The 26,196-nt window shown below is 39.0% G+C and overlaps 1 protein-coding gene across 5 annotated transcripts in view; it reads right to left on the reverse strand.

Annotated features, from left to right (window-relative positions):
• Positions 1–26,196, reverse strand: part of arhgef25b (Rho guanine nucleotide exchange factor (GEF) 25b) — a 49,859-nt gene that overhangs the window by 11,273 nt on the left and 12,390 nt on the right. For 3 of the 5 annotated variants that reach the window (XM_062037639.1, XM_062037640.1, XM_062037638.1), the window contains 8 exons: positions 14,869–15,164; positions 14,730–14,804; positions 6,790–6,911; positions 4,646–4,712; positions 2,490–2,593; positions 2,301–2,370; positions 180–269; positions 19–111 (listed from right to left, as the gene is read on the reverse strand). In XM_062037639.1, the coding sequence (XP_061893623.1) occupies positions 19–111; positions 180–269; positions 2,301–2,370; positions 2,490–2,593; positions 4,646–4,712; positions 6,790–6,911; positions 14,730–14,804; positions 14,869–15,164 (917 nt within the window). Of the gene's footprint in view, positions 1–18; positions 112–179; positions 270–2,300; positions 2,371–2,489; positions 2,594–4,645; positions 4,713–6,789; positions 6,912–14,729; positions 14,805–14,868; positions 15,165–22,607; positions 22,902–26,196 lie in introns of those variants that run through there. The other 2 variants (XM_062037641.1, XM_062037637.1) reach the window with 2 other exon arrangements.

The following is a 26,196-nucleotide window of genomic DNA, read 5'->3' on the forward strand; positions in this document are numbered from 1 at the left end:
AGCAAAAGCCACAAGAACCTTCAGTAGAAGTTGATACTTCATGATGCGTTGAACGGGTTTGATCAGCAGGTCGTTGAGCTGCAGCCGGTGACCCAACTGCTGCCTGAGATCCTGTCGGGCCACACGGAAAAGCCGTGAGGACGTAGCGCTGTAGAGCGGACACGTATTTCAACTGGTACCTCAAAGAAGGTCTCAAGGTACTCTGAGACAACGTGCTCGGATTTGGGTTTGTTCTGACAGTACACCACGTACATGTGAAGTCGACGCTCCTGGAAGGAGACAAAACCGAGGGTTCCGTTCAACTAAACATACAGTACCACAGGAAGATAAAATAAATATGATTTGGAGTGACACGGTCTGAGAGGAGTTCATCATAGAGCGGGTTCCAATATTTGAACCATATGTGCTGGGACAGACAGGAGAGTGGTGCTAACATTTGGATTGTTCGGGCGGATGGATGGTTGCTTGGATAAGCCTTTGGGGTGACAGGGTTGTCACGTAGGGTTTGGGAGTGTGTGGTTGGTTGGATAAGACTTTGGGGTGATGTGGTTGTCGTGTAGGGTTTGGGAGTGTGTGGTTGGTTGGGTAAGACTTTGGGGTGATAGGGTTGTCACGTATGGTTTGGGAGTGTGTGGTTGGATGGATAAAACTTTGGGGTGATGGGGATGTCACGTACGATTTGGGAGTGTGTAGTTGGTTGGATAAGACTTTGGGGTAATGGGGTTGTCACATAGGGTTTGGGAGTGTGAGGTTGGTTGGATAAGACTTTGGGGTGATAGGGTTGTCACGTATGGTTTGGGAGTGTGTGGTTGGTTGGATAAGACTTTGGGGTGATGGGGTTGTCATGTGGGGTTTGGGAGTGCGTGGTTGGATAAGACTTTGGGTTGATGGGGTTGTCACATAGGGTTTGGGAGTGCATGGTTGGTTGGATAAGACTTTGGGGTGATGGGGTTGTCATGTAGGTTTTGGGAGTGTGTGGTTGGTTGGATAAGACTTTGGGGTGATGTGGTTGTCGTGTAGGGTTTGGGAGTGTGTGGTTGGTTGGGTAAGACTTTGGGGTGATGGGGTTGTCACGTATGGTTTGGGAGTGTGTGGTTGGTTGGATAAGACTTTGGGGTGATGGGGATGTCACGTACGGTTTGGGAGTGTGTGGTTGGTTGGATAAGACTTTGGGGTGATGGGGTTGTCACGTATGGTTTGGGAGTGCGTGGTTGGTTGGATAAGACTTTGGGGTGATGTGGTTGTCGTGTAGGGTTTGGGAGTGTGTGGTTGGTTGAGTAAGACTTTGGGGTGATAGGGTTGTCACGTATGGTTTGGGAGTGTGTGGTTGGTTGGATAAGACTTTGGGGTGATAGGGTTGTCACGTATGGTTTGGGAGTGTGTGGTTGGATGGATAAAACTTTGGGGTGATGGGGATGTCACGTACGGTTTGGGAGTGTGTGGTTGGTTGGATAAGACTTTGGGGTGATGGGGTTGTCATGTAGGGTTTGGGAGTGCGTGGTTGGATAAGACTTTGGGTTGATGGGGTTGTCGTGTAGGGTTTGAGAGTGCATGGTTGGTTGGATAAGACTTTGGGGTGAAGGGGTTGTCACATAGGGTTTGGGAGTGTGAGGTTGGTTGGATAAGACTTTGGGGTGATGGGGTTGTCATGTATGGTTTGGGAGTGTGTGGTTGGTTGGATAAGACTTTGGGGTGATGGGGTTGTCACGTAGAGTTTGGGGGTGCGTTACTGTAAATGGAAAAACGATACATTTGTTTTTAATGGTACAAAAACTGGCAGCTAAGTTTCCAGAATAAAAAAGGAACTTGTACTGTTTTTCCATTAACAATATAATGTTGTAAAAACCAATGTAAATTTAGCACAAAAATTCTGGCAACAAAGTTGCCAGCTTTTTCCGTAAAAAAACCCCTCAAAACAGTGGTACTACTTTTCCATTTACCGTTAAATGTAAAAAATAAAAAATTGCTATATTTTACAGTAAAATGTTGTAAATGTAAAGTTTTTACTGTAAAATCGACAGTCTACTTAAAACAAGGCAAATTCATACATTATTCGCTGGTACAAGCGGCCCTCTGATGGCAGCCATAACTGCCTTGTGGCCCTCAATGAAAACCAGTTTGACATGCCTGGGTTAAGGTGTGGACGGATGGTTAGGGGCTGGGGATGGGTGGTTTGACATGTTTGGGTGAATAGCTGGTTGAGGGGTTGTTCAATTTAATGGATGGATGCAAGTGGGTGTTTAATGTATTGGATTCATAAAACTATCAGAAGAAAAACGAAGAACAAAGTAGGGACTCACATGCTTAATGAAGAGCTGGGCTAAGGTGTCGGGATCAGCCACACATTTCTCCAGCTCAGCCAGAAAATAACTAACATGAAACAGCCAAAAAGTCAAGGCTAGAATAACATATTCCTCATTATTAATAACAAGAATATGACACGCACATGAAAACAGGCATTGATGTTAAAAAGGTAACTTTGGATTCACCTTTTATGCCAGTCATAGATCTGATGGATGTTTCCAAACACAATCCTGTCTTTCCCTTTAAGGACTTCTGGGACGCCCTGATCAGCCATGGTCGCCATATAGCCCTGACACACACACACACACACACACACACACACACACACACACACACACACACACACACACACACACACACACACACACACACACACACACACACACACACACACACACACACACACACACACACACACACACACACACACACACATTCCTGTATTTGTTACCTTCTTGAGAGCTCTAGAAAAACGCCTACCTCTTTAGGACCACCCTTTCTAGATATATATAGATACTATAGATATACATACTATGCAAACATAAAAAAGCTTGTTGCTAAAAATGAGTTGGAATTTCACAAGAAAAAGTTCACAATTTCACAAGAAAAACTTGGAATTTTGGCAGTATCATAATAAGTCGTAATTATACCAAACGCAAGTCAAAATGTTACAAAAAAAACTGAACATTTGTGCAATATTATGATAAAAGTTGGAATTTTACTCAATAAAAGATGCAATTTTACAAGGAAAGTTTAAAATGTTGGCAATTTTATGAAAAGAGTCGTAACTTTACCCGACAAAAGTCACAATTTTATGAGAAAACTTTACAACTTTGGCAATATTATAATAATAATCAAAATTTTACTTGGCAAAATGATGACAAAAGTCATAATTTTACTCAAAAAATGTCACTATATTACAAGAACAACAAAAAAATTGTCAATATTGTGATAAAAGCCAGAATTTGGTATCCAATCCACTTTATTTGTAAAGCACATTTAAACAACATAAATGTTTCCAAAGTGCTGCACAACAATATTAAAAACAATATTCAAATATTACCCTTAGCTCCACCAATGACTGAATAAAAACAAAAAATAAATAAATATAAAAACAATATAAAAATAAATATGATTAAAAACAATTTTAAAGGGTAAAACCAATTGAAACAATAAATAGAAATCAAAATTTTAAAAACACCGAGGACCACACAACTCACGTAGTGTTAAAACCCAAAGAATAAAAGTGGGTCTTAAAACTTAAAACACTCCACTGTGGGAGCAGTTGGAACATGGAGGGGCAGAGTGTTCCAGAGCTTAGGGCCGACCCCAGACCACCTGGTTTTAAGTCTCGTCTTGGGCACCACGAGCTGGAGCTGGTATGACAAATGTCACCATTTTGCATTAAAAAGTAATAATTTCACGAGAAAATATTGCGATATTACAGAAACACAAAGAAATGAGAAATAGATTCCAATTTTATAAGAAAAAAGTCGATACATTGTGAGAAAAAGACTGATTTTAGTACATTTTTTTGTTGTTGAATTTTTGGTTGTAACTGGTTTTTGATCTTCATTATTTACTTCAAGTTATTACAGTATGTCTCTATATATATTATTATTATTATTATTTTTTTAAATCAATTTTGGCCAAAAACTTTCCGTTCTCTAAGTTCCCAATGTACAGACAAGAGGTTGTCTTTGTTGCACCAAGCAAAGGCTTGGAAAATTCCATTGTGTACGATGGGAGGAGACGGGAGGGGGATTATCTATTGTGATCCAAGACTTGCCCAAGCTCGAGCCAGTACCAGCCCAAGCCATCTTTTTCTCTTGTGTTAATGTGACCAAAAACAATCTTTGTTTACATACCCCCCATTCCTTTACAAACAGCTGTTATGTAAACAGGGAATATCCAAATAAAAAGAGGTGGCGTACAATCTTTCGCCAGAGCGTGTTGGAAGACTGTACAGAGAGTACAGTCGCCGCGTTTCTCCTCAATTGAGCCAAATTGAATTCTGTCTCTGTTTATTTCTTTGCTTCTTGTCTCGTTGAATAAATGTCATCAGTGTTTGAACCTGACAGGGAGCACTTTTAAAAGCGACACACAGTCAATTTGAAAAATCCCTCCTTTTTGACACCACCCTCATTTTGATAGATTTCACCAGCAGGGGTGCAAATGAGTCATTCTCTATTAGATGCAATGTTATTGGGACCATGATTTATGTCATCACTTGTTCACACCTCCTCATTCTTTTCTCTGTTGATGTCTCAAGAAGGATAGAACAAGAACACACAATGAGAAGACGCTAATGTCCTCATAGTGTTTTTAGAGCGAGACGTACCTGTATGATGAGTCCAAGATCCTCCACATACAAGCGTTCAGTCTCTATGAGCTCTGACAGCACATATCTAAGGAGAAATGGGAAGCAAATTCATTTTCTTTCTGAATGTATTATTCAAAATATATTAAATCGATACAAAAGGATCCTCATGCGCTATCTGGGATATTTGTGTTGCGTTTGTATCCTCTCGCGTGTGTGTGGGTTTCCTTCAGCTTCCCCACACATTCCAAAAACATGTCAAGCTAATTGGAAACTCAAAATTGTCCAATGTTTGTCAATAAATATATCACACACAAGTAAACACGTTGTAGGACTGCTTGTATCGCGCATGACATCACACACAAGTAAACATGCTGCAGGAATGCTAGCGTCACACATGACATCACACACAAGTAAACACGTTGTAGGACTGCTTGTATCGCGCATGACATCACACACAAGTAAACACGTTGTAGGACTGCTTGTATCGCACATGACATCACACACAAGTAAACATGCTGCAGGAATGCTAGCGTCACACATGACATCACACACAAGTAAACACGTTGTAGGACTGCTTGTATCGCGCATGACATCACACACAAGTAAACACGTTGTAGGACTGCTTGTATCGCGCATGACATCACACACAAGTAAACACGTTGTAGGACTGCTTGTATCGTGCATGACATCACACACAAGTAAACATGCTGCAGGAATGCTAGCGTCACACATGACATCACACACAAGTAAACACGTTGTAGGACTGCTTGTATCGCGCATGACATCACACACAAGTAAACATGCTGCAGGAATGCTAGCGTCACACATGACATCACACACAAGTAAACACGTTGTAGGACTGCTTGTATCGCGCATGACATCACACACAAGTAAACATGCTGCAGGAATGCTTGTATCACACATGATATCAGACACAAGTAAACACGCTGCAGATATGTTAGTGTCCCACATGATATCATACAAGTTAACATGCTGCAGGACTGCGTGTATCGCACATGATATCACACACAAGTAAACACGCTGCAGGACTGCTTGTATCGCACATGATATCACACAATTTAACATGCTGCAGGACTGCTTGTATCGCACATGATATCACACACACACAAGTAAACACGCTGCAGGACTGCTTGTATCGCACATGACGTCACACAAAAGTAAACACGCTGCAGGACTGCTTGTATCGCACATGATATCACACAATTTAACATGCTGCAGGACTGCTTGTATCGCACATGATATCACACACACACAAATAAACACGTAGGACTGCTTGTATCGCACATGACATCACACAAAAGTAAACATGCTGCAGGAATGCTAGTGTCACACGATATCACACACAAGTAAACACGCTACAGGACTGATTGTATCGCACACAATATCACACACAAGTAAACATGCTGCAGGACTGCTTGTATCACACATGATATCAGACACACACAAGTAAACATGCTGCAGGACTGCTTGTATCGCACATGACATCACACACACAAGTAAACACGCTGCAGGACTGCTTGTATCGCACATGACATCACACAAAAGTAAACACGTTGCAGGACTGCTTGTATCACACATGACATCACACACAAGTAAACACGCTGCAGGACTGCTTGTATCGCACATGATATCACACACAAGTAAACACGTTGTAGGACTGCTTGTATCGCACATGATATCACACACAAGTAAACACGTTGTAGGACTGCTTGTATCGCACATGATATCACACACAAGTAAACACGTTGCAGGACTGCTTGTATCGCACATGATATCACACACAAGTAAACACGCTGCAGGAATGTTAGTGTCCCCCATGATATCACACAAGTTAACATGCTGCAGGATTCCTTGTATCGCACATGATATCACACACACACACAAGTAAACACGCTGCAGGACTGCGTGTATCGCACATGATATCAAACACAAGAAAACGTGCATTTAACATGCAAGTCATTATGATCCGAGACTTTTATTAGTCCAAAGTTTACTTTGTTATTAAGATAGTACGATACAAGCAATCATCACACCGGACATGACCTGACAGTATCGGATGATATCAGTAAACAGCCAGAACAAAACACAGCTACTTCCCAGTATGCTCATGAAAGAATGTGTTGTGTTGTGTTGTCACTTACAAGCTCTTCTCCAAGGCAATGTTTCTGTCCTCCTGGCTGTCCGAGGACCACCGGCTTCCTGCATCCTCGGTCGCAGTGCAGCGGTCCTCACCTTGGACTGTGTTGGTGCTGGATTTGTGGCTCTATACAACAAACACACGTATGGTATGGAGGAAAACCAGTAAGGACTCATTTTGTGAGGTTGGGTTTTTTTTAAGTGGTAAAAACGCTGACTTAAACACACTGCAAAAAGTCAGTGTTCAAAAACAAGAAAAAAAAAATACAAAAATGAGGGCTATTTTATTTGAACTAAGCAAAATTATCTGCCAATAGAACAAGAAAATTTGGCTTGTCAAGACTTTCCAAAACAAGTGAAATTAGCTAACCTCAATGAACGCCAAAATAGCTTAAAATAAGTATATTCTCACTAATAACAAGTGCACTTTTCTTGCTAGAAAAAAAAGAGACCTTTTTGCTCAATATGTTGAAAAATATTCTTAAATGAAGTAAATGCTAGTGCCATTATCTTGACATCATGATATGCGCTCGGCATCATGATTTCTTGAAAGCAGCAAACTTATACTAAAAACTAATTTATTGTTCTTAATGGAAAGGCAACAAGGCAAGCGCTTGTTACTCTCGGGGTCTTTTTTTTTCTTTTGTTTTTCTTTCTTTTTCTTTTTTTGCCATTGCTCAAAAAAAAAAAAAACAATGACAAAAAATCCATGTTATAATGAATTATTTTCAGGGCTCCAATTACTTCAAATATTTCACTTTAAAATGTTTTATGTGGTAAATATTGCATATATTGTGTAGTAGCCATATAAAAACATCAAAGTTTTCTTTGACAAAAGCGCATAAAACAAAACAAACATTGTTTAGTTCTCCAAAAATATAGATTGTTAAATGTCGCTAACATTCAAAGATTAGCATCAATACGAATGGCCCATCGAATCTTAAATAACACTGCACCAGCGCCACTTAAGCACTTTGTCCAGTTTACATCTGCTGTGACAACTAGAAGCACACGAGCCTCCACCAGGGGGCAGTGTAGCGTACCCAGATGTAAAACCTCTTTTGCACAATCAGCCTTTTCATATAAAGCCATAAAGGAATGGAAGGACCTCACAACAAACTTGAAAAGTCTAACAGATGACTCTTCATTCACACTTGAAGTTAAAAAGTGGCTTTGGAGCAATCAAAGCTGCTCACACGGTCACTAAGATGGGCACCTTGTTTGACACTTCAACCTAATGTGTATTATATTTATCCATGAGAGCATTTTTATTGTAAATTGTGAGGTGTGTGTGTTAAAATCATGGTTGTTTTTACAAATGATGACAGATGTGAACAAAAGCATGTATTGTCTGTGTGATGATGTACATGAGGTGTGCTTGTATCGTATATTAAGTATGTGTCCATGAAAGGGCATTTTATGACTTTTTTCTTAATACTTGTGTATGATTTTATTGTCATAATTTTATTGCATGATTTTTGTGTCCCTTTACTTTAGGTAGCCGGGGACTGCAGATGGAAATGAGCTATTTAGCTATAATCTGGTACAGAACATATCTGTCTTTGAGCTTCATGTTTCTGTGCATTGTCCCTTCGAATAAAGACTAAACTAAAAATAATAGCTCCAGCATAAAATGGACAGATATATCTAAAGGTGATCTCGTAACTTAAGTGTTGAAAGTAAAAGAAAAACCTAATAAAAAATGTATCACTTTATGAGTGGGGCACCTTTTGGATCCCAAATATATTTAGTGATTTTTTATGTATCTTTTCACTGTGATTACTCAAAAATATGAAAGAATTAAAATCAATGGTGTCCTGCATTATTGATCTTTTAGGGCTCTAATGACTAAATACTGCATATTTCAGTTTTACTATAAAAAAAACTAAGTTGTTTTTGACAGAAAAGCCATAAAACATTTTTATTTTATTTTGTATTACTTTATATCAACTTGAAGTTGATATAGAGATTTACTGTTAGCGTTAAAAAACAAAAACAAATTATAATCTGACTTATTTTTAACATTTTAATGACTGAGACCCTTTATGGTCCCCGGGACCCCTAAAGGTAAAATAAATTAAAAAATGCATATATTTTGTTATGGTTTGAAAATGAAAAATATCAAAATGGCCCCCACATGCTTTCATTTTACTGTGTGCGGCCCTCAGTGGAAAAAGTTTGGACACCCCTGCGGCTTAGTGAGAAGAATTATCTTATTGGACAGAAAAGAAGCAAATATTATTTGCAATATTCAATCTTACTTAGATTTCAGTTTTTGCAGTGCGTGTGTGGCGCTATCCGCACCCACGTGTCGTCTCTTGCTGATCCTCTCCTTGAAACTCATGACCAATACCCAAAGAACCCGGAGCGTATTAAGCGCTTTTTAATGGCTCTTGCGGATGTTAAAGGGGGGGGGGACCATCAGAGGTAAGACAAGTAAAACACATCACATGGGGTCTGATGGATGCTGGTGGTTTGTCAAGTCCAATGACATAAAGGACTTTGGGTTCGGGGGGTCAAGGAGAGCCGTTATATAACAAGCGCCCCTCCTCACCTGAAAGCAGGCTAATCTAATGTGAATTTGAGGGTAATCCTCTTGACATACTGCAGTCTGACTACATTGTGTTCTCTGCATCTCTGAACACGGCTTCATAATCCCTCTGTTCAATCAGCATGTGGGTCAAATGTGCACTTTGCGGTCCTCGTACGGCAGACATGTTGGCATTTTAACTGCCGAGCCGAGTCCTGCTCCACCGCCTGTCCAAACACGGTTATACGCTGATCAAAAATATAAACACTTTTATTTTTGCTCTTATTTTCCACGAGTTGAACTCAACTATCTAAAACTTTTACTACATACGCACAAAAGACCCAGTCCTCGCAAATATCGTTCCCAAATCTGTCTAAATCTGTGTTAGTGAGCATTTCTTCTTTGCCAAGTTAATCCATCCCACCTCACAGATGTCGTACAAACCCCGTTTCCATATGCAGTGTTTCCCACGCATTCATTTATTTGTGGCGGCCCGCCACGAAAGAATTACGTCCGCCACAAATTAAAAAAATAAAAATAAAATAAAAATAAAAATTTATTTATTTATTTATTTATTTATTTATTTATTTATTTATTTGTCCTGTCCAGCTTTTCAGGCAAATCATATAGTAGATGTAGATGCCCATATCGGCTGTTCACATTTACTTTACAAAAGAGAAGTGTAGGATACTTCTCTTGTTGCCTTATTTGTATTTGACCACTACTGTTTTCTGTTTATTTGTTACTGACTGTGGCAGGACACCTCTGCCTCTGTTTCACTTTATGTTGCTGGTAAATAATATGCTTGTAGTAGTAGGCTAAAGTTAAATTATTTAGTATGCACTAATTAAAGGGGCAGAGCTTTAAGAGACATTTTAGCTTTTATATTTTATAAGATATATTTTTTGTAAGAACCACAATTAATAAATATATTTCAGTGAATAACTTATTGTTCAAATCTGTATATAAATATGTACATAGTGTTGTAATTATATTGTAAAATGGATGGATGGATGGACGTTTAAAACAAAACTGTTATTATTAATTAGTAAGTATACATTTTTTTAGCCTTTTTAGAGAAAATCATATTGTAGTAAATTATGCAAATTACTCGATGATGTCATGGTGACCACGCCCATAGCCACGCCCCCACCGCCACAGGTATCTTGGCAGTTTATGGGAAACACTGATATGAGTTGGGAAATGGTGTTAGATGTAAATATAAACGGAATACAATGATTTGCAAATCCTTTTCAAGCCATATTCAGTTGAATGCACTACAAAGACAACATATTTGATGTTCAAACTCATAAACTTTTTTTTTTTTTGCCGTTTATATTTACATCTAACACAATTTCCCAACTCATATGGAAACGGGGTTTGTGTATCAAGATGCTGATTAAACAAAAAAATATTATTTTTTTTTGTCATAAAGAAATACAATCATGTGTGCTTACGGACTGTATCCCTGCAGGCTGTATTGATATATATTGATATATAATGTATATATTGTGTTTTTTATGTTGATTTAATTAAAAAAAAAAAAAAAATAATAATAATGATAATTTCTTGTGCGGCCGCAGCCCGGTACCAATCGGTCCACGGCCCGGTGGTTGGGGACCACCGCTCTAAACAATCAATAGCATGAACCCTTAATCCTTTCGTTATTCCCATTACACTCTATTTTTTTTTAAGCACGAATGCCGTCCAACATCCCTCGACCAGCTCCTCAACTTTGCCTCCAGGCCTCCTCTTCTAACGTCGGACTTCCGACTCTGCTTGATTACATCCAGATGCTGTGCAGAAAAGCCACAGGATTGATCGGACTCCCCGTAAAAGCGAGTAGAGTTTAGGGTTTCCAGACGCAGGTGAAACATGCAAGTATTTGGCACAAATAGCGGCAGGCACATTATGACAGCAAAATATGAGGCCTATCCCCGTTTTTGTGTAATTCCTGTGTGGGTTTCGATAAATCATCATCAAGAATAACTACACTGCAAAAAGTCAGTGTTCAAAAACAAGAAAAAAAAATACATAAATGAGGGGTATTTTACTTGAACTAAGCAAAATTATCTGCCAATAGAACAAGAAAATTTGGCTTGTCAAGACTTTCCAAAACAAGTCAAATTAGCTAACCGCAATGAACCCAAAAATAGCTTAAAATAAGTATATTCTCACTAATAACAAGTGCACTTTTCTTGGTAGAAAAAAAAATGAGACCTTTTTGCTCAATATGTTGAAAAATATTCTTAAATGAAGTAAATGCTAGTGCCATTATCTTGACATAATGATATGCGCTCGGCATTACATTTCTTGAAAGCAGCAAACTTATACTAAAAACTAGTTTATTGTTCTTAATGGAAAGGCAACAAGGCAAGCGCTTGTTACTCTCGGGGTCTCCTAGCCGCTCAGGCAAATCATATGGTCTAAAAATGCATTTTTCCATCGACAACATGACATCATCACGCCAAGTGCGTGCTCTTTCAGTCAATTAGTGCGCATATATACAGCCCGGCACCCGGACAAATATTTTTTAAATTGTAATTTTGAAGAATTTATCTGAATGTGCATGAACTATTTCTGTTGAAAATTGTTAGAAATGTCACATGTTAAATGTTTTTTTTTTTTCCATGCTTGAAATAAGAAATTATTACTTTAAAAAAGTAATTTTATACTTGTGAGTGTTGATATTCTAGTTTCAAGCATGTTTTACTCAAAATAGCTCATCAAATCTCAGCAACAAGCTGTAATATCTTACTGACATCATTTAGGAGCAAAACACTTAAAACAAGTAAAACACTCTAACATCAAATCTGCTTAGTGAGAAGAATGATCTTATCAGACAGAAAATAAGCAAATATCACCCTTATTTGAGATATTTCATCTTACTTACATTTCACTTTTTGCAGTGTAAGCACTTCTTTGTTCTGTGCAGCAAAATTCTACAGAATTTAATGTAAAATGGTTTGGCATTTTTAGAATAATCCCACAAAGTATTTAGTACAGGGGTGTCAAACGTAATGCCCGCAGGCCGGATTAGGCCCACGAACAGTTCTAATTCGGCCCGCGGTCCGCAAGATAAGTTTGCGAAGTATGAAAAATGAGCTGCAATTTTCCATGAAAGAAACTGCTGTTCTAAATAAATCCACTGGATGTCGCAATAGCACTGTTAGCATCCTCGTCTGTGAGTGATCCGGAACAACAGAAGAAGAAGAAGAAGAAGAAGAAGAAGACAAGGAACGGGGTCGGTGTCATCATAACAATTTTGTCGCGGTCAAGAGTCTCCTATTTTTTTTTTAAAATGTCCACAGACATGGAAAGTGACCCGTTTTAGTTATCCATCGCACCATTTTTTTTAACCTTTTTTGAGCCGATGCACATTTTTTTTCATTGAAAAAGCCCGGAGGCACACCACCGGCAGAAATCATTAAAAAAATTAAACTCAGTAGTCGATATTGACAGTAAAAAGTCGTTGTCGCAATTGTTGGATATGAATTTAAACCTTAACCAAGCATGCATCACTATAGCTCTTGTCTCAAAGTAGGTGTACTGTCACCACCTGTCACATCACACCCTGACTTATTGTGAGTTTTATGCGGTTTTCCTGTGTGTACTGTTTTACTTCTTGTCTTGCGCTCCTATTTTGGTGGCTTTTTCTCTTTTTGGGGTATTTTTCTGTATCAGTTTCATGTCTTCCATGCATCTACTTATTTTTAGCAATCAAGACTATTTCAGTTGTTTTTATCCTTCTTTGTGGGGACATTGTTGATTGTCATGTCATGTACGGATGTACTTTGTGGACGCCGTCTTTGCTCCACAGTAAGTCTTTGCTGTCGTCCAGCATTCTGCTTTTGTTTACTTTGTAGCCAGTTCAGTTTTATTTTCGTTCTGCATAGCCTTTCCTAAGTTTCAATGCCTTTTCTTAGGGCATACTTGCCAACCCTCCTGAGACCTCCGAATTTGGGAGATTGGTGGGTGGGGGGGCGGGGTTAAGGGGGAGGAGTATATTTATAGCTAGAATTCACTGAAATTAAAGTATTTCTTATATATATATATATATATATATATATATATATATATATATATATATATATATATATATATATATATATATATATATATATATATATATATATATATACACACTACCGTTCAAAAGTTTGGGGTCACCCAAACAATTTAGTGGAATAGCCTTCATTTCTAAGAACAAGAATAGACTGTGGAGTTTCAGATGAAAGTTCTCTTTTTCTGGACATTTTGAGAGTTTAATTGAGCCCACAAATGTGATGCTCCAGAAAGTCAATCTGCTCAAAGGAAGGTCAGTTTTGTAGCTTCTGTAACGAGCTAAAGTGTTTTCAGATGTGTGAACATGATTGCACAAGGGTTTTCTAATCATCAATTAGCCTTCTGAGCCAATGAGCAAACACATTGTACCATTAGAACACTGGAGTGATAGTTGCTGGAAATGGGCCTCTATACACCTATGTAGATATTGCAGCAAAAAGCAGACATTTGCAGCTAGAATAGTCATTTAGCACATTAGCAATGTATAGAGTGTATTTCTTTCAAGTTAAGACTAGTTTAAAGTTATCTTCATTGAAAAGTACAGTGCTTTTCCTTCAAAAATAAGGACATTTACATGTCACCCCAACCTTTTGAACGCTAGTGTATATACAGTATATATATAGTACAGTACACAGTAATGAAAACACAGTTCTACTAACTGTACTGTACTTGCTGCTTACTTTAAAAAAAAAAATAACACTTATCTTTCACTATTTGAGTAGCCTTTGTTCTGCCATTTGAGTACTGGCGAGCGATCTCTGAATCCGGGAACATATCCTTCACGGATTTGTTGAAAATATCCGCAAATGAGAACGGGATGTTGCTTGCAAGGTGGCCCATAATACTGCGTTGCCGCCGCCTTCTGCTTCTCTGACCGTTCATGAGTGACTATATCCATTCGGCCACCGTGTTATGGGTTATAGATAAACCTATGGATAACAGAAACATATATAATAGTCTCCTTTTCAGGTGAGAGGACGCTAAAGGCAGTGCCTTTAAGGCACGCCCCCAATATAGTTGTCCGGCTGGAAATCGGGAGAGGCACTGAAACTCGGGAGTCTCCCGGAAAACTCACCTTTTGTTTATTTTTGGTTTAAGCATTAGACACCATTTTACCTGCACACTGCCTCCCGCTGTTCCCGACATCTACAAAGCAATTAGCTACCTGCTGCCAACTACTGATATGGAAGAGTATTACACGGTTACTCTGCCGAGCTTCTTCCACAGTGGTTGAAAAACACAGGTTTGAGGAATTGAATCGCTAAGCAGAATCGAAAGTGGAATCGGAACTGTCACTTTTTTGACAGTATGCATCGTATGTTTGTGTAAATTAAATGTGTTTTCCCTTACAAGATTAAAAGCATCGCCGCCTTGCAGAAGGTCCGAAAGGTGACTCTGACAAGAAGACGAAGCTCCTGGACACACCTGTACGGGAAAAACACAATGCTTTATTTGAGTGAAGAACAGGTGTTCGCTGAAATAAATTCACCATATCTGCCGAGGGTGAGGAGGTGTGGTCGTCGTCACGCACGTCCAAGGAGCGCACTCGGCCGTGGGAAAGGAGCGACGGCGGCCGCCTGGCGTCTGAGCCGCACATCTGCTTCTCCGCCCGCCCCGCTCCTCCTCTGGTGTCAGAGCTGAGCCTGCGGACCGGACTGGTGAGCCACTTCTTCAAGGTGCTGACGGGTCGCCGCGGTCCTCCCGAGCTGGGGCTGGAGCTGCCGGAGGGCTGGCGGGCCGCCGGGCTAATGGTACCGTCGATGGTCGCCACGGAGTACGACTCGGCTGCGGAGGAAAACCAAACATGTGAATTGTGAGATTTTGTCCTCTCGGGGTCAGGAGCCGCAGACAAAAATGTCCAATTTCCTGTGCTGAGCCCCCGAACTGAAACGTTGGTCACTGCGAGTGCTGTAGCCTTCGCCGCAAACGTCGGATTACAAATCTGCTCTAATGGAGGAAAGCCTCCGAAGCTCAAGTGGAAATTCCATCCTTTATTTGGACTGTACGTATTTGTCACACACGGTGACAACATCACACGTTAAATGGACAAGCAGCTCTTTTTTCTGCAGCTCAATTTGTATTCAGTGCATTGGCACCGAGCACCCACGTGGGTGCTTCGGGGCCCCGAGCACCCACGTGGGTGCTTCGGGGCCCCGAGCACCCACGGACAATGCCGAGCACCCACGTGGGATTGAAGACAACTTTCAATCTTCAAATGAATGATTTAAAAATCAATCTTGTTGTAATTAATTATGTGGCGAGTTTGGTCCGTTTTACTTAATACAAAAGTCACAAATCAAATGCCCTCCCGGTAACAGTTAGAGATGCTACCTCAGTAGAAGCATTTAAGTGCCATCTTAAAACTCATTTGTATACACTGTAAAAAAAAAAATTAAAAAAATCCTATTTTTATGGTTAATTTACTCTAAATTTCTACTGTGATTTTTCAATTTTTTAAAAATAGTTTATAAAACTGTAGAATTGAAGACATTATCTGTAAATAAACAATCCGCCTGTTATTTTAAGTAATATGCCAGTAATGACAAACTATTTCTATTTTTTTTACAGAAAAATACCAAATTAATTATACATAGCATTTTCTGATTTCTTAAATTACTTTCAAATTCATGTAAAATGACAGTAATTATCTTTCATTAAATATGTAGCTTGTTATGTAAAAGTCTATGTCCATGCTAAAAATCTAAGTGTAGAATAAAGGTATTTTTCTGCAGAACTGTTTGCATCTTCACTTTATTAAAGGTGTTTGATCTGAACAATTCAGAAAAAATCTGTAAAATAATGGTATTTTTCTGTGGAACGGCCAGCATTGTCACTTCATTAAAGGCCTACTGAAAGCCACTACTAGCGACCACGCAGTCTGATAGTTTATATATCAATGATGAAAATTGCAACACATGCCAATACGGCCGGGTTAACTTATAAAGTGACATTTTACATTTCCCGCTAAACTTCCGCTTGAAAACTCCTTTGGAGGATGACGTATGCGCGTGACGTAGCCAGTGAAACAGAAGTATGGCTCCCCCATTGAAGCTAATACGAAATAGCTCTGTTTTCATCTCATTATTCCACAGTATTCTGGACATCTGTGTTGGTGAATCTGTTGCAATTTGTTCATTGCATTATGGAGAAAGAAGCTGAGCAAGCAAAGAAGAAAGTTGTCGGTGCGAAGCGGAGTATTTTGCGAGGGAAGTCAGCAACACAACACAGCCGGCGCTTCATTGTTTACATTCCTGAAAGATGCAGTCAAGATCGAAGAACTCGGACAACAGAGACTCTTACCAGGATTACTTTGATTTGGATACACAGACGCAGACGCGGTACCGTGAGTACGCAGCTGCGCTTCCAAACATTTGATCGCTTGCCCGTACGTGCGTGTCACGTACGTAACTTTGGTTAAATATAAAAGCTTTATGAACCTTGGGTTAGGTGAACGGTCCTTTGGACTGAGTGAGTGTGTGTGTTGTGCAGGTGTTTGAATTGTATTGGCGGGTTATATGGACGGGAGCTAGTAGCTAGGAGCTAGCATAACAAACACGCAGGTGTTTTTATGCGGGATTAATTTGTGGCATATTAAATATAAGCCTGGTTGTGTTGTGGCTAATAGAGTATATATATGTCTTGTGTTTATTTACTGTTGTAGTCATTCCCAGATGAATATCAGGTCACTCTCACAGCATCTTCCCTATCTGAATCGCTTCCACTGCCCTCTAGTCCTTCACTCTCACTTTCCTCATCCACAAATTTTTCATCCTCGCTCAAATGAATGGGGAAATCGTCGCTTTCTCGGTCCGAATCTCTCACTTCATGCGGCCATCATTGTAAACAATAGGGAACTTTGCGGAAATGTTCAACTGACTACGTCACGCTACTTCCGGTAAGGGCAAGGCTTTTTTTTTATCAGATACCAAAAGTTGCGATCTTTATCGTCGTTGTTCTATACTAAATCCTTTCAGCAAAAATATGGCAATATCGTGAAATGATCAAGTATGACACATAGAATAGATCTGCTATCCCCGTTTAAATAAAAACATTTCAGTAGGCCTTTAAAAGGTGTTTGATCGTAATGATTTGGAAAAACTCTGTAGAATAAAGGTATTTTTCTGCAGAACTGTTTGCATCGTCACTTTATTAAAAGATGGTTGGATCTTAATAATTTAGTAAAAATCTGTAAAATTACGATATTTTTCCGCAAAACGTTTCATTGAAAATTTCTGTAAATATGTTTTTGATCATTATTTGGTTTACAATGTTTTACTTTAATTTGATGATTTTCGTTTGGCAGCCAGCAGATGACCGTTTTTTTTACAGAATTTTTTTTAACAGTGTACTCTAGCCTTTAAATAGACCCCCCTTTTAGGCCAGTTGATCTGCCGTTTCTTTTCTGCTTCAGTGACCACAGATGAAGCGCGAGCTGTCCAAATTTGACTTCTGCTTGACTTGAACACAAATGCAGCGTGACCTTCAATGTAATATAAAAAGTCGCCCCCGAGGGACATGTTTTTGCACATACACCTTTATCTGACCATCATGCAAGCCTTTTTAATAGCGTGGATTCATTCCTTGGAGACTGAAAAGAAAGCCAAATATTCTATATCGGTGAGTTCCTGATAGCATCGACTGGACAATCTGCAGTAAAGCTCTTCAAAAGTAAGCGGAACAAACAAACACGAGAGCAAGAATGCACTTTTGTCCCTTACTTTGATAGTTTTGACAGGACGGTTTACTCCAAGTTATCCATCTAATGTGGAATACACACTATATTGTATACATATACTACCGACTACCGACTACTGATTAAAACAACGACCCTAAATGGTGTGTGAGGGTCAGAATGACGTCCGAATCGCCACTGAGGAGCAAGCCTGTGCTTTTTTTTGTTGACATGCTTATGCAACAGTTCATTTTCCCACAGAGCAACAGCTGGACTTCCATCAGGACGCTGGACTGTCAATCAGAGCCTGCAGGCAACCTTGATTGTAAGCGGCGCCAGAGAAGGTGTTATATCAAGGCAGGGGTCGGCAACCCAAAATGTTAAAAGAGCCACATTGGACCAAAAATACCAACAACAAAAAAATCTGTCTGGAGCCGCAAAAAATTAAAAACCTGATACAAGTCTTATAATACAGCATGACGTAAGTGTCTATATTAGCCTACTATCAAAGGCTGACGCAAATCTTCGTTGACAGAAATGTTAAATATAATATTTACTCTACACATTTTTGCTACATTGGAAATCATTAGTAAAACGGCGGCTTCTCATAGGATGACATAACTTCTGGAAATTCCTGGTTTTGAATGGCCAAAGGTAGAGATGTTTGTCTCTAAGTTTAAGGAAACGGCAAGCTGTTTTCTTCTAATGGATTTATCACAATCTTTGCAAGCTGGGTAACGTTTGCTGTGGTCTGGAACAACATAGCACACAAACAACTATCAGAAATGCGGTCAATATTACATACAGATAATGTGTCATGAGTAGAGATGTCAGCCGATAAATGCTTTAAAATGTAATATCGGAAATGATCGGTATCGGTTTCAAAAAGTCAAATTAATGACTTTTTAAAACGCCGCTGTACGGAGCGGTACATATCCGGTAAAACACGGACGTAGGGCATACTTGCCAACCCTCCCCATTTTCCCGGGAGACTCCCGAATTTCAGTGCCCCTCCCGAAAATCTCCCGGGGCAACCATTCTCCCGAATTTCTCCCGATTTCCACCTGGACAACAATATTGGGGGCGTGCCTTAAAGGCACTGCCTTTAGCGTCCTCTACAGCCTGTCGTCACGGCCGCTTTCCCTCCATACAAACAGCGTGCCCGCCCAGTCACATTATATATGCGGCTTTTACACACACTTAAGTGAATGCAAGGCATACTTGATCAATAGTCATACAGGTCACACTGAGGGTGGCCGTATAAACAGCTTTAACACTGTTACAAATATGCGCCACACTGTGAGCCCACACCAAACAAGAATGACAAACACATTTCGGGAGAACATCCGTACCGTAACACAACATAAACACAACAGAACAAATACCCAGAACCCCTTGCAGCACTAACTCTTTTTGGGACGCTACAATATACACCCCCGCTACCACCAAACCCCGCCCACCTCAACATCAAACCCCACCTCAATCCCGCCCCATCTCACGAATTCGGATGTCTCAAGGTAGGCAAGTATGCTCTAGTATACTCTGGACTGAAGCTGGGTGCCTTCATTGTTTTTGTAGCTGTTCTTTTGAGGCATGTTTAAAAAAAAAAATAATAATGCACTTTGTGAAAGTCAAAGTATAGTATTTGCCATAGTTGAGTGGGTATTAGGATTATCTCACGGAGAGCATATCCCAAATTCCAAGCTGCTGTTTTGAGGCATGTTACTTGTCAGTTTACTGTACTGTGCCAACTGTACTACTATATGAGTACCTATTTTCTATGGTTTCATTGAAAATAAAACAGCAAAGTCCATTTGGCTGTCATCTGTTTTAATTATGAGACACAATTGTGTCAAAGTCATGATTTTTTTTTTCATGCTTGAAATAAGAAATTATTACTTTAAAAAAAAAAAGTACTTTTCTACTTGTGAGTGTTGATGACACAACAGTTGATATTCTAGTTTCAAGCATGTTTTACTCAATATAGCTCATCAAATCTCAGCAACAAGCTGTAATATCTTACTGACATCATTTAGGAGCAAAACACTTAAAACAAGTAAAAGACTCTAACATCAAATCTGCTCAGTGATAAGAATGATCTTATCAGACAGAAAATGAGCAAATATCACCTTATTGGAGATATTTCATCTTACTTAGATTGCAGTTTTTGCAGTGAAAGACACATCTCTTACACAAAACACAAGAATCTTGCACCTACACTATTACAGCATAAATATATACAAAATGAAATGATAATAATAATAATTAGGGGTGTGGGAAAAAAATCGATTCGAAATCGAATTGCGATTCTCACGTTGTGCGATTCAGAATCGATTCTCATTTTTTTCAAATCGATTATTATTATTATTATTTTATTTTTTTAATTAATTAATCCAACAAAACAATACACAGCAATACCATAACAATTAGAGATGTCCGATAATATCGGCCTGCCGATATACCGTAATTTCCGCACTATAAGCTGCACCTGACTATAAGCCGCACCAGCTAAATTTAGGGGAAAATACAGATTGCTCCATATATAAGCCGCACCCTTGTATAAGCCGCAGGGTTTTGATGTGTAATTAGCGTAGTATATAGGGGTTCCTGCTACCACGGAGGGGATTGTCGGGACAGAGATGACTGTTTGGGAACGCAAAGCCTCCCATTTATTAACAATCAATCTTTCAATCATTCAATCAAACTTTCACATCTTTGACATGGCGAACAGCATTCGTGCAGAGTACAAATAATACAACGGTGCAAAGTAATACAAAGTGCTCGCCTGTACGTTATCAAAATAACCAGCCTATGAAAAGTCAGTCTTTAATCATTGTGTCATCGTCTTCTTCCTGCGTACTAAAACCACCCAAATCCTCTTCGTCGCTGTCGGAGAAGAACAGGCCGTAAATAAGCCGCACCCTTGTATAAGCCGCAGGGACCAGAACGAGGGGAAAAAGTAGCGGCTTATAGTCCGGAAATTACGGTAATTGGACGATAAATGCTTTAAAATGTAATATCGGACATTATCGGTATCGGTTTTTTTTTATTATCGGTGTTGGGTTTTTTATTTTTATTTCATTTTTTTATTAAATCAACATAAAAAACACAAGATACACTTACAATTAGTGCACCAACCCCAAAAACCTCCCTCCCCCATTTACACTCATTCACACAAAAGGGTTGTTATTAATATTCTGCTTCCTACATTATATATCAATATATATCAATACAGTCTGCAAGGGATACAGTCCGTAAGCACACATGATTGTGCGTGCTGCTGCTCCACTAATAGTACTAACCTTTAACACTTCATTTGACTCATTTTCATTCATTACTAGTTTCTATGTAACTGTTTTTATATTGTTTTACTTTCTTTTGTATTCAAGAAAATGTTTTTAAGTTTATTTATCTTATTTTATAAAAATTTTTTAAAAGGACCTTATCTTCACCATACCAGGTTGTCCAAATTAGGCATAATAATGTGTTAATTCCACCACTGCATATATAGCGGTATCGGTTGATATCGGTATCGGTAATTAAGAGTTGGACAATATCAGAATATTGGATATCGGCAAAAAGCCATTATCGGACATCCCTAATAACAATGCAATCCAATTCCAAAAGCAAAGCCGAGCCAGCAACACTCAGAAGTGCAATAAACACAACAATTGAGAGGAGACACAAACACCACACACAACAATTGAGAGGAGACACAAACACCACACACAACAATTGAGAGGAGACACAAACACCACACACAACAATTGAGAGGAGACACAAACACCACACACAACAATTGAGAGGAGACACAAACACCACACACAACAATTGAGAGGAGACACAAACACCACACACAACAATTGAGAGGAGACACAAACACCACACACAACAATTGAGAGGAGACACAAACACCACACACAACAATTGAGAGGAGACACAAACACCACACACAACAATTGAGAGGAGACACAAACACCACACACAACAAAGCAAAAGTAGTGAAACAAAAATGAATATTATCAACAACAGTATCAATATTAGTTACAATTTCAACATAGCAGTGATTAAAAATCCCTCATTGACATTATCATTAGACATTTATAAAAAAGAACAATAGTGTGACAGTGGCTTACACTTGCATCACATCTCATAAGCTTGACAACACACTGTGTCCAATATTTGCACAAAGATAAAATAAGTCATATTTTTGCTTCATTTAATAGTTAAAACAAATTAACATTATTGCAATCAGTTGATAAAACATTGTCCTTTACAATTATAAAAGCTTGTTACTCTGCTTGCATGTCAGCAGACTGGGGTAGATCCTGATCAAATCTATGTATTCCATCAATAGACAATCCTTTTCAATCGGGGAAAATATCGTTTTTGAATCGAGAATCGCGTTGAATCGAAAAAAAAAGAAAAAGATTTTGAATCGAATCGTGACCCCAAGAATCGATATTGAATCGAATTGTGGGACACCCAAAGATTCCCAGCCCTAATAATAACAATAATAATAATAATAATGATGATAGAAGAGGTTCGGCACGTACCGCTGCCTTGGACAAAGCAGCATCCACACTTGCGCAGCACTTTTCTGAACAGGTGGTGACACGCACACCCCCGCCGCTGGTGACCTCTCATGTCCTGGCATCAGACGCATGCACACTGCTGGATAAGCGCTCGTGCACGCAAACGCACGGCTCTGTCGCTAATCCCCGACGGACAAGATGGGAGGAAAACCACCAGGGGGAAAAAAGCAGGGCTCATTTTCCAATGCAAAACTCCATTTATGGAAGATTTAAAAAAATATATATATATATAAAACGCCGCTAAAAAGAGCGACTATTTCCGTGAGGCAAGGAAAAAAGTACAAGAGGGAGTATACGAGCTGCTATGTGATGGGTAGTTTAACATCCTGGCCCCGCCTCCTCTTACCCAGGCCCCTCCTACTTTATCAGCCTCATTCATCTCCCAGGAGCTTCAGTTTTGGTTCTTGCCGGCATATTTATTAATAGTGCGAGGATAACATCGAGGATCCACTCCAGGGAGTGTGGAAGCCCCTTTTAAAAGTCCTCAAACGTGCCACTTGAACCTTTCAAGTGACATAGGAGAGTCACGTGACCAATGTTCCCTCTAATTGTTCATGTGTGTGAGCAAAGGCCATGAGTGGAGGCCATGTGAGCAACATCACACGTGCACACTGTGGCTACACCAGCAGCACACCTGGCCCAAACCTCACTAAATAACAACTTACATCTCCATCCATCCATCCATTTTATACCGCTTGTCCCTTTCGGGGTCGCTGGAGCCTATCTCAGCTGCATTCGGGCGGAAGGCGGGGTACTCCCTGGACAAGTCCCCACCTCATCGCAGGGCCAACACAGATAGACAGACAACATTCTCTTATTATTAGAATCAAATGACAGCAGTCATTTCCATTTCTAATTTAAGTGTTTAGGCCCACTTACAATGACAATAACAACAAATATTGTTTTTCATGAACTGTGGAGGTCCTGCTTTGGAAATAATTTGTACCCCATTAAAACATCCACATGTTGCACAATGAGATTTAAGCAGGGGATCATGTGTACATTCCTGCAACTTCCTGTTTGTAAAAAATATATTTTTATTAGTATTTATTTAATATACTAACAGCATTTCATGATTAATATTTACAAATGAAGATTCCTAATAAATGACACTAGAATAAGCACACATAAATCACAGTGTAACGACCTGGAATGACACTTTATGTGTGGTGTTGGAGTTGTCCCACTTTTTGTGTGGCTGTAAACGCATCACTGGCTAAGTGCCATATGTGCATGTGTTGGCGCAAGTGAGAAAGAGCGAGCGGGTGCTGTTGATATAACAAAGTTGCTTTTGGTCTGGTTTGTACTGCAGAAATGTCCTCAAAGCGTCTCGACAGACGTTACAATATTTGAACAACGATGACGAAAACTGTTTTCTCTGTCGTGTCCGTGTGTCGAAAATTGTTATGCGCTTATTTTTTTATTTGGATTTTGTGCGTGGCATAGATTTGCCATGCGCAGAGGACGCTTGAGCAGTGCGCAATTGCACAGGCGTGCACCTTAGAGCAGTGGTCCCCAACCACCGTTACCGGTCCGTGGACCGATTGGTACCAGGCCGCACAAGAAATTTTAAAAAAATAATAATTATATATATATATTTTTTTTTTTTTTTTTTTTTTTTTTTTATGTTTATTTAATAAAAAAATAATAATTAAAAAAAAAAAAATAATAAATATATATATATATATATATATATATATATATATATATATATATATATATATATATATATATATTTTTTTTTTTTTTTATTTTTTTTATTTTTTTTTTTTATTAAATCAACATAAAAAACACAATATATACATTATATATCAATATAGATCAATACAGTCTGCAGGGATACAGTCCGTAAGCACACATGATTGTATTTCTTTATGACAAAAAATAAATAAATAAATACCATACCCTCCCCCTGATCTGTGGGACACATTTTCAAGGAGCTTGCTCATTTCCACAAATGCATTTTTTTGCTCTAAAGAGTCAAAATGTTTTGTTTTTTTTAATAATTCTAATGCTTTAATGCGGGACACAGGTGCCACAGGTTATGTTGTTTTTTTTCCCCTGGATTCGAGCCGTCTCTCTGCTAATCGCCCTTTGGGTTACGAACAAAAGTTCAGGTTACCGCGGCGAAAACCACACGTACCCCGTAATCTCCGACCAAAACATCCCGTCTCTTACTCGCCGACATTAGCTTATAGCTAGAGATGGCCGTAACTTCGTTTACCCCGATCACAGGGACAAGGGGAGCGCGTGTGAAGCAAAAGAAGTGGATGATATTCATGGCATTAAAGAAAGAAATCATCAAAACCCATGGACGTGCACAAGCGTGTGAAGCAGATGGAGCGCGGCGCCGTACTGAAGCAAATGAGCCAATGAAAGAGTCAGGGCGTTAAAATCCTATCTATACATGTATCCATGAAAATATGGAGAAGCCGCTGATGGTGTGTTTGACGGAGACGCACCTGAAAGCAGATATCATAGAAGGTAAACGCTGTACATTAATACATTACTTCATAAAACTACTGTAATTTGTGCAGTACTACATTCTATTGCGTTCTTTTTCAAACAATACTTTTTTATCCAAGTAGTTTTTTTCATGTTACATGTTCAACTAACGATGCTGTTACGCAATAGTTTTGTTTTTTTTAATTTAAAAGAAAGAGGGAAAAAAAAGTACAAGCTGCGTCACAGAACCAATTAAACTCGGATCACGGAGGTACTATTATTCACTTTTTCTTAATGTAATTCATATAAAACAGGCTAAATATAGTTAAAATTGCTCAGGAAGAAAGCCTGACGTGACATATTTCGAATAAAAAATAAAAAAAGATAATAAATGTGCTTTCAATTTTTGGGAACTAATGTACTTTATGATATTTCGTTCATTTGTTCTAAAAAAAAATTTTTTTAAAGATACATTTATGTGTCAAATCTTTGGCGTTAATTAGAAGCATTTTAAAACAAAATCCCATCATTTTTCCTTTAAGCACAAACGGGTCTGCAGTGATGATGTAATTGTCAAATTTGCATAATTGCCTAGGACAAATTTACAAACAGAGTAAAAAAAAAATATATATATATTTATTGTGCTTTTAGGTGGGGTTGAGGGGCACAGCGCCACTTGCTGCTCGTTAAGAGCAAAGCTTTAATGTCGGACTCTCCAAAAATCTCTTCGCTGCATTTTTCGCTTAAAAAAAAAAAAAGTATCTCCAGGTGTGATTTTAGAGTCCTTACTGCTCTGTCTTCTTATTCTCTGGCAGATCAGATGCGATACGGATTTATGAGCAAGGGAAACCAAGTTGCACGAAATGTATTTGTGGCGGGCCGCTTGAACTAAATAGGAGAACAGCGTATAAAAAATATGTATTACCACATAATAAGTGAGCCACTAAGCCCAATCATAAAGAAATATTGTGGTAAAAGTGGTGTTGTCTTTGCATGCAGGTGTGTCCAGTGGTATGGCCAGTCCACCCTGCATTTCCCACCTATTATGTTGTGTATTAAACATACATATAATGTATTAAAAATATGTATTACCACATAATAAGTG

Source organism: Entelurus aequoreus, linkage group LG26 (genome assembly GCF_033978785.1).
Source record: "Entelurus aequoreus isolate RoL-2023_Sb linkage group LG26, RoL_Eaeq_v1.1, whole genome shotgun sequence".
NCBI classification, from domain to species: Eukaryota; Metazoa; Chordata; class Actinopteri; order Syngnathiformes; family Syngnathidae; genus Entelurus; species Entelurus aequoreus.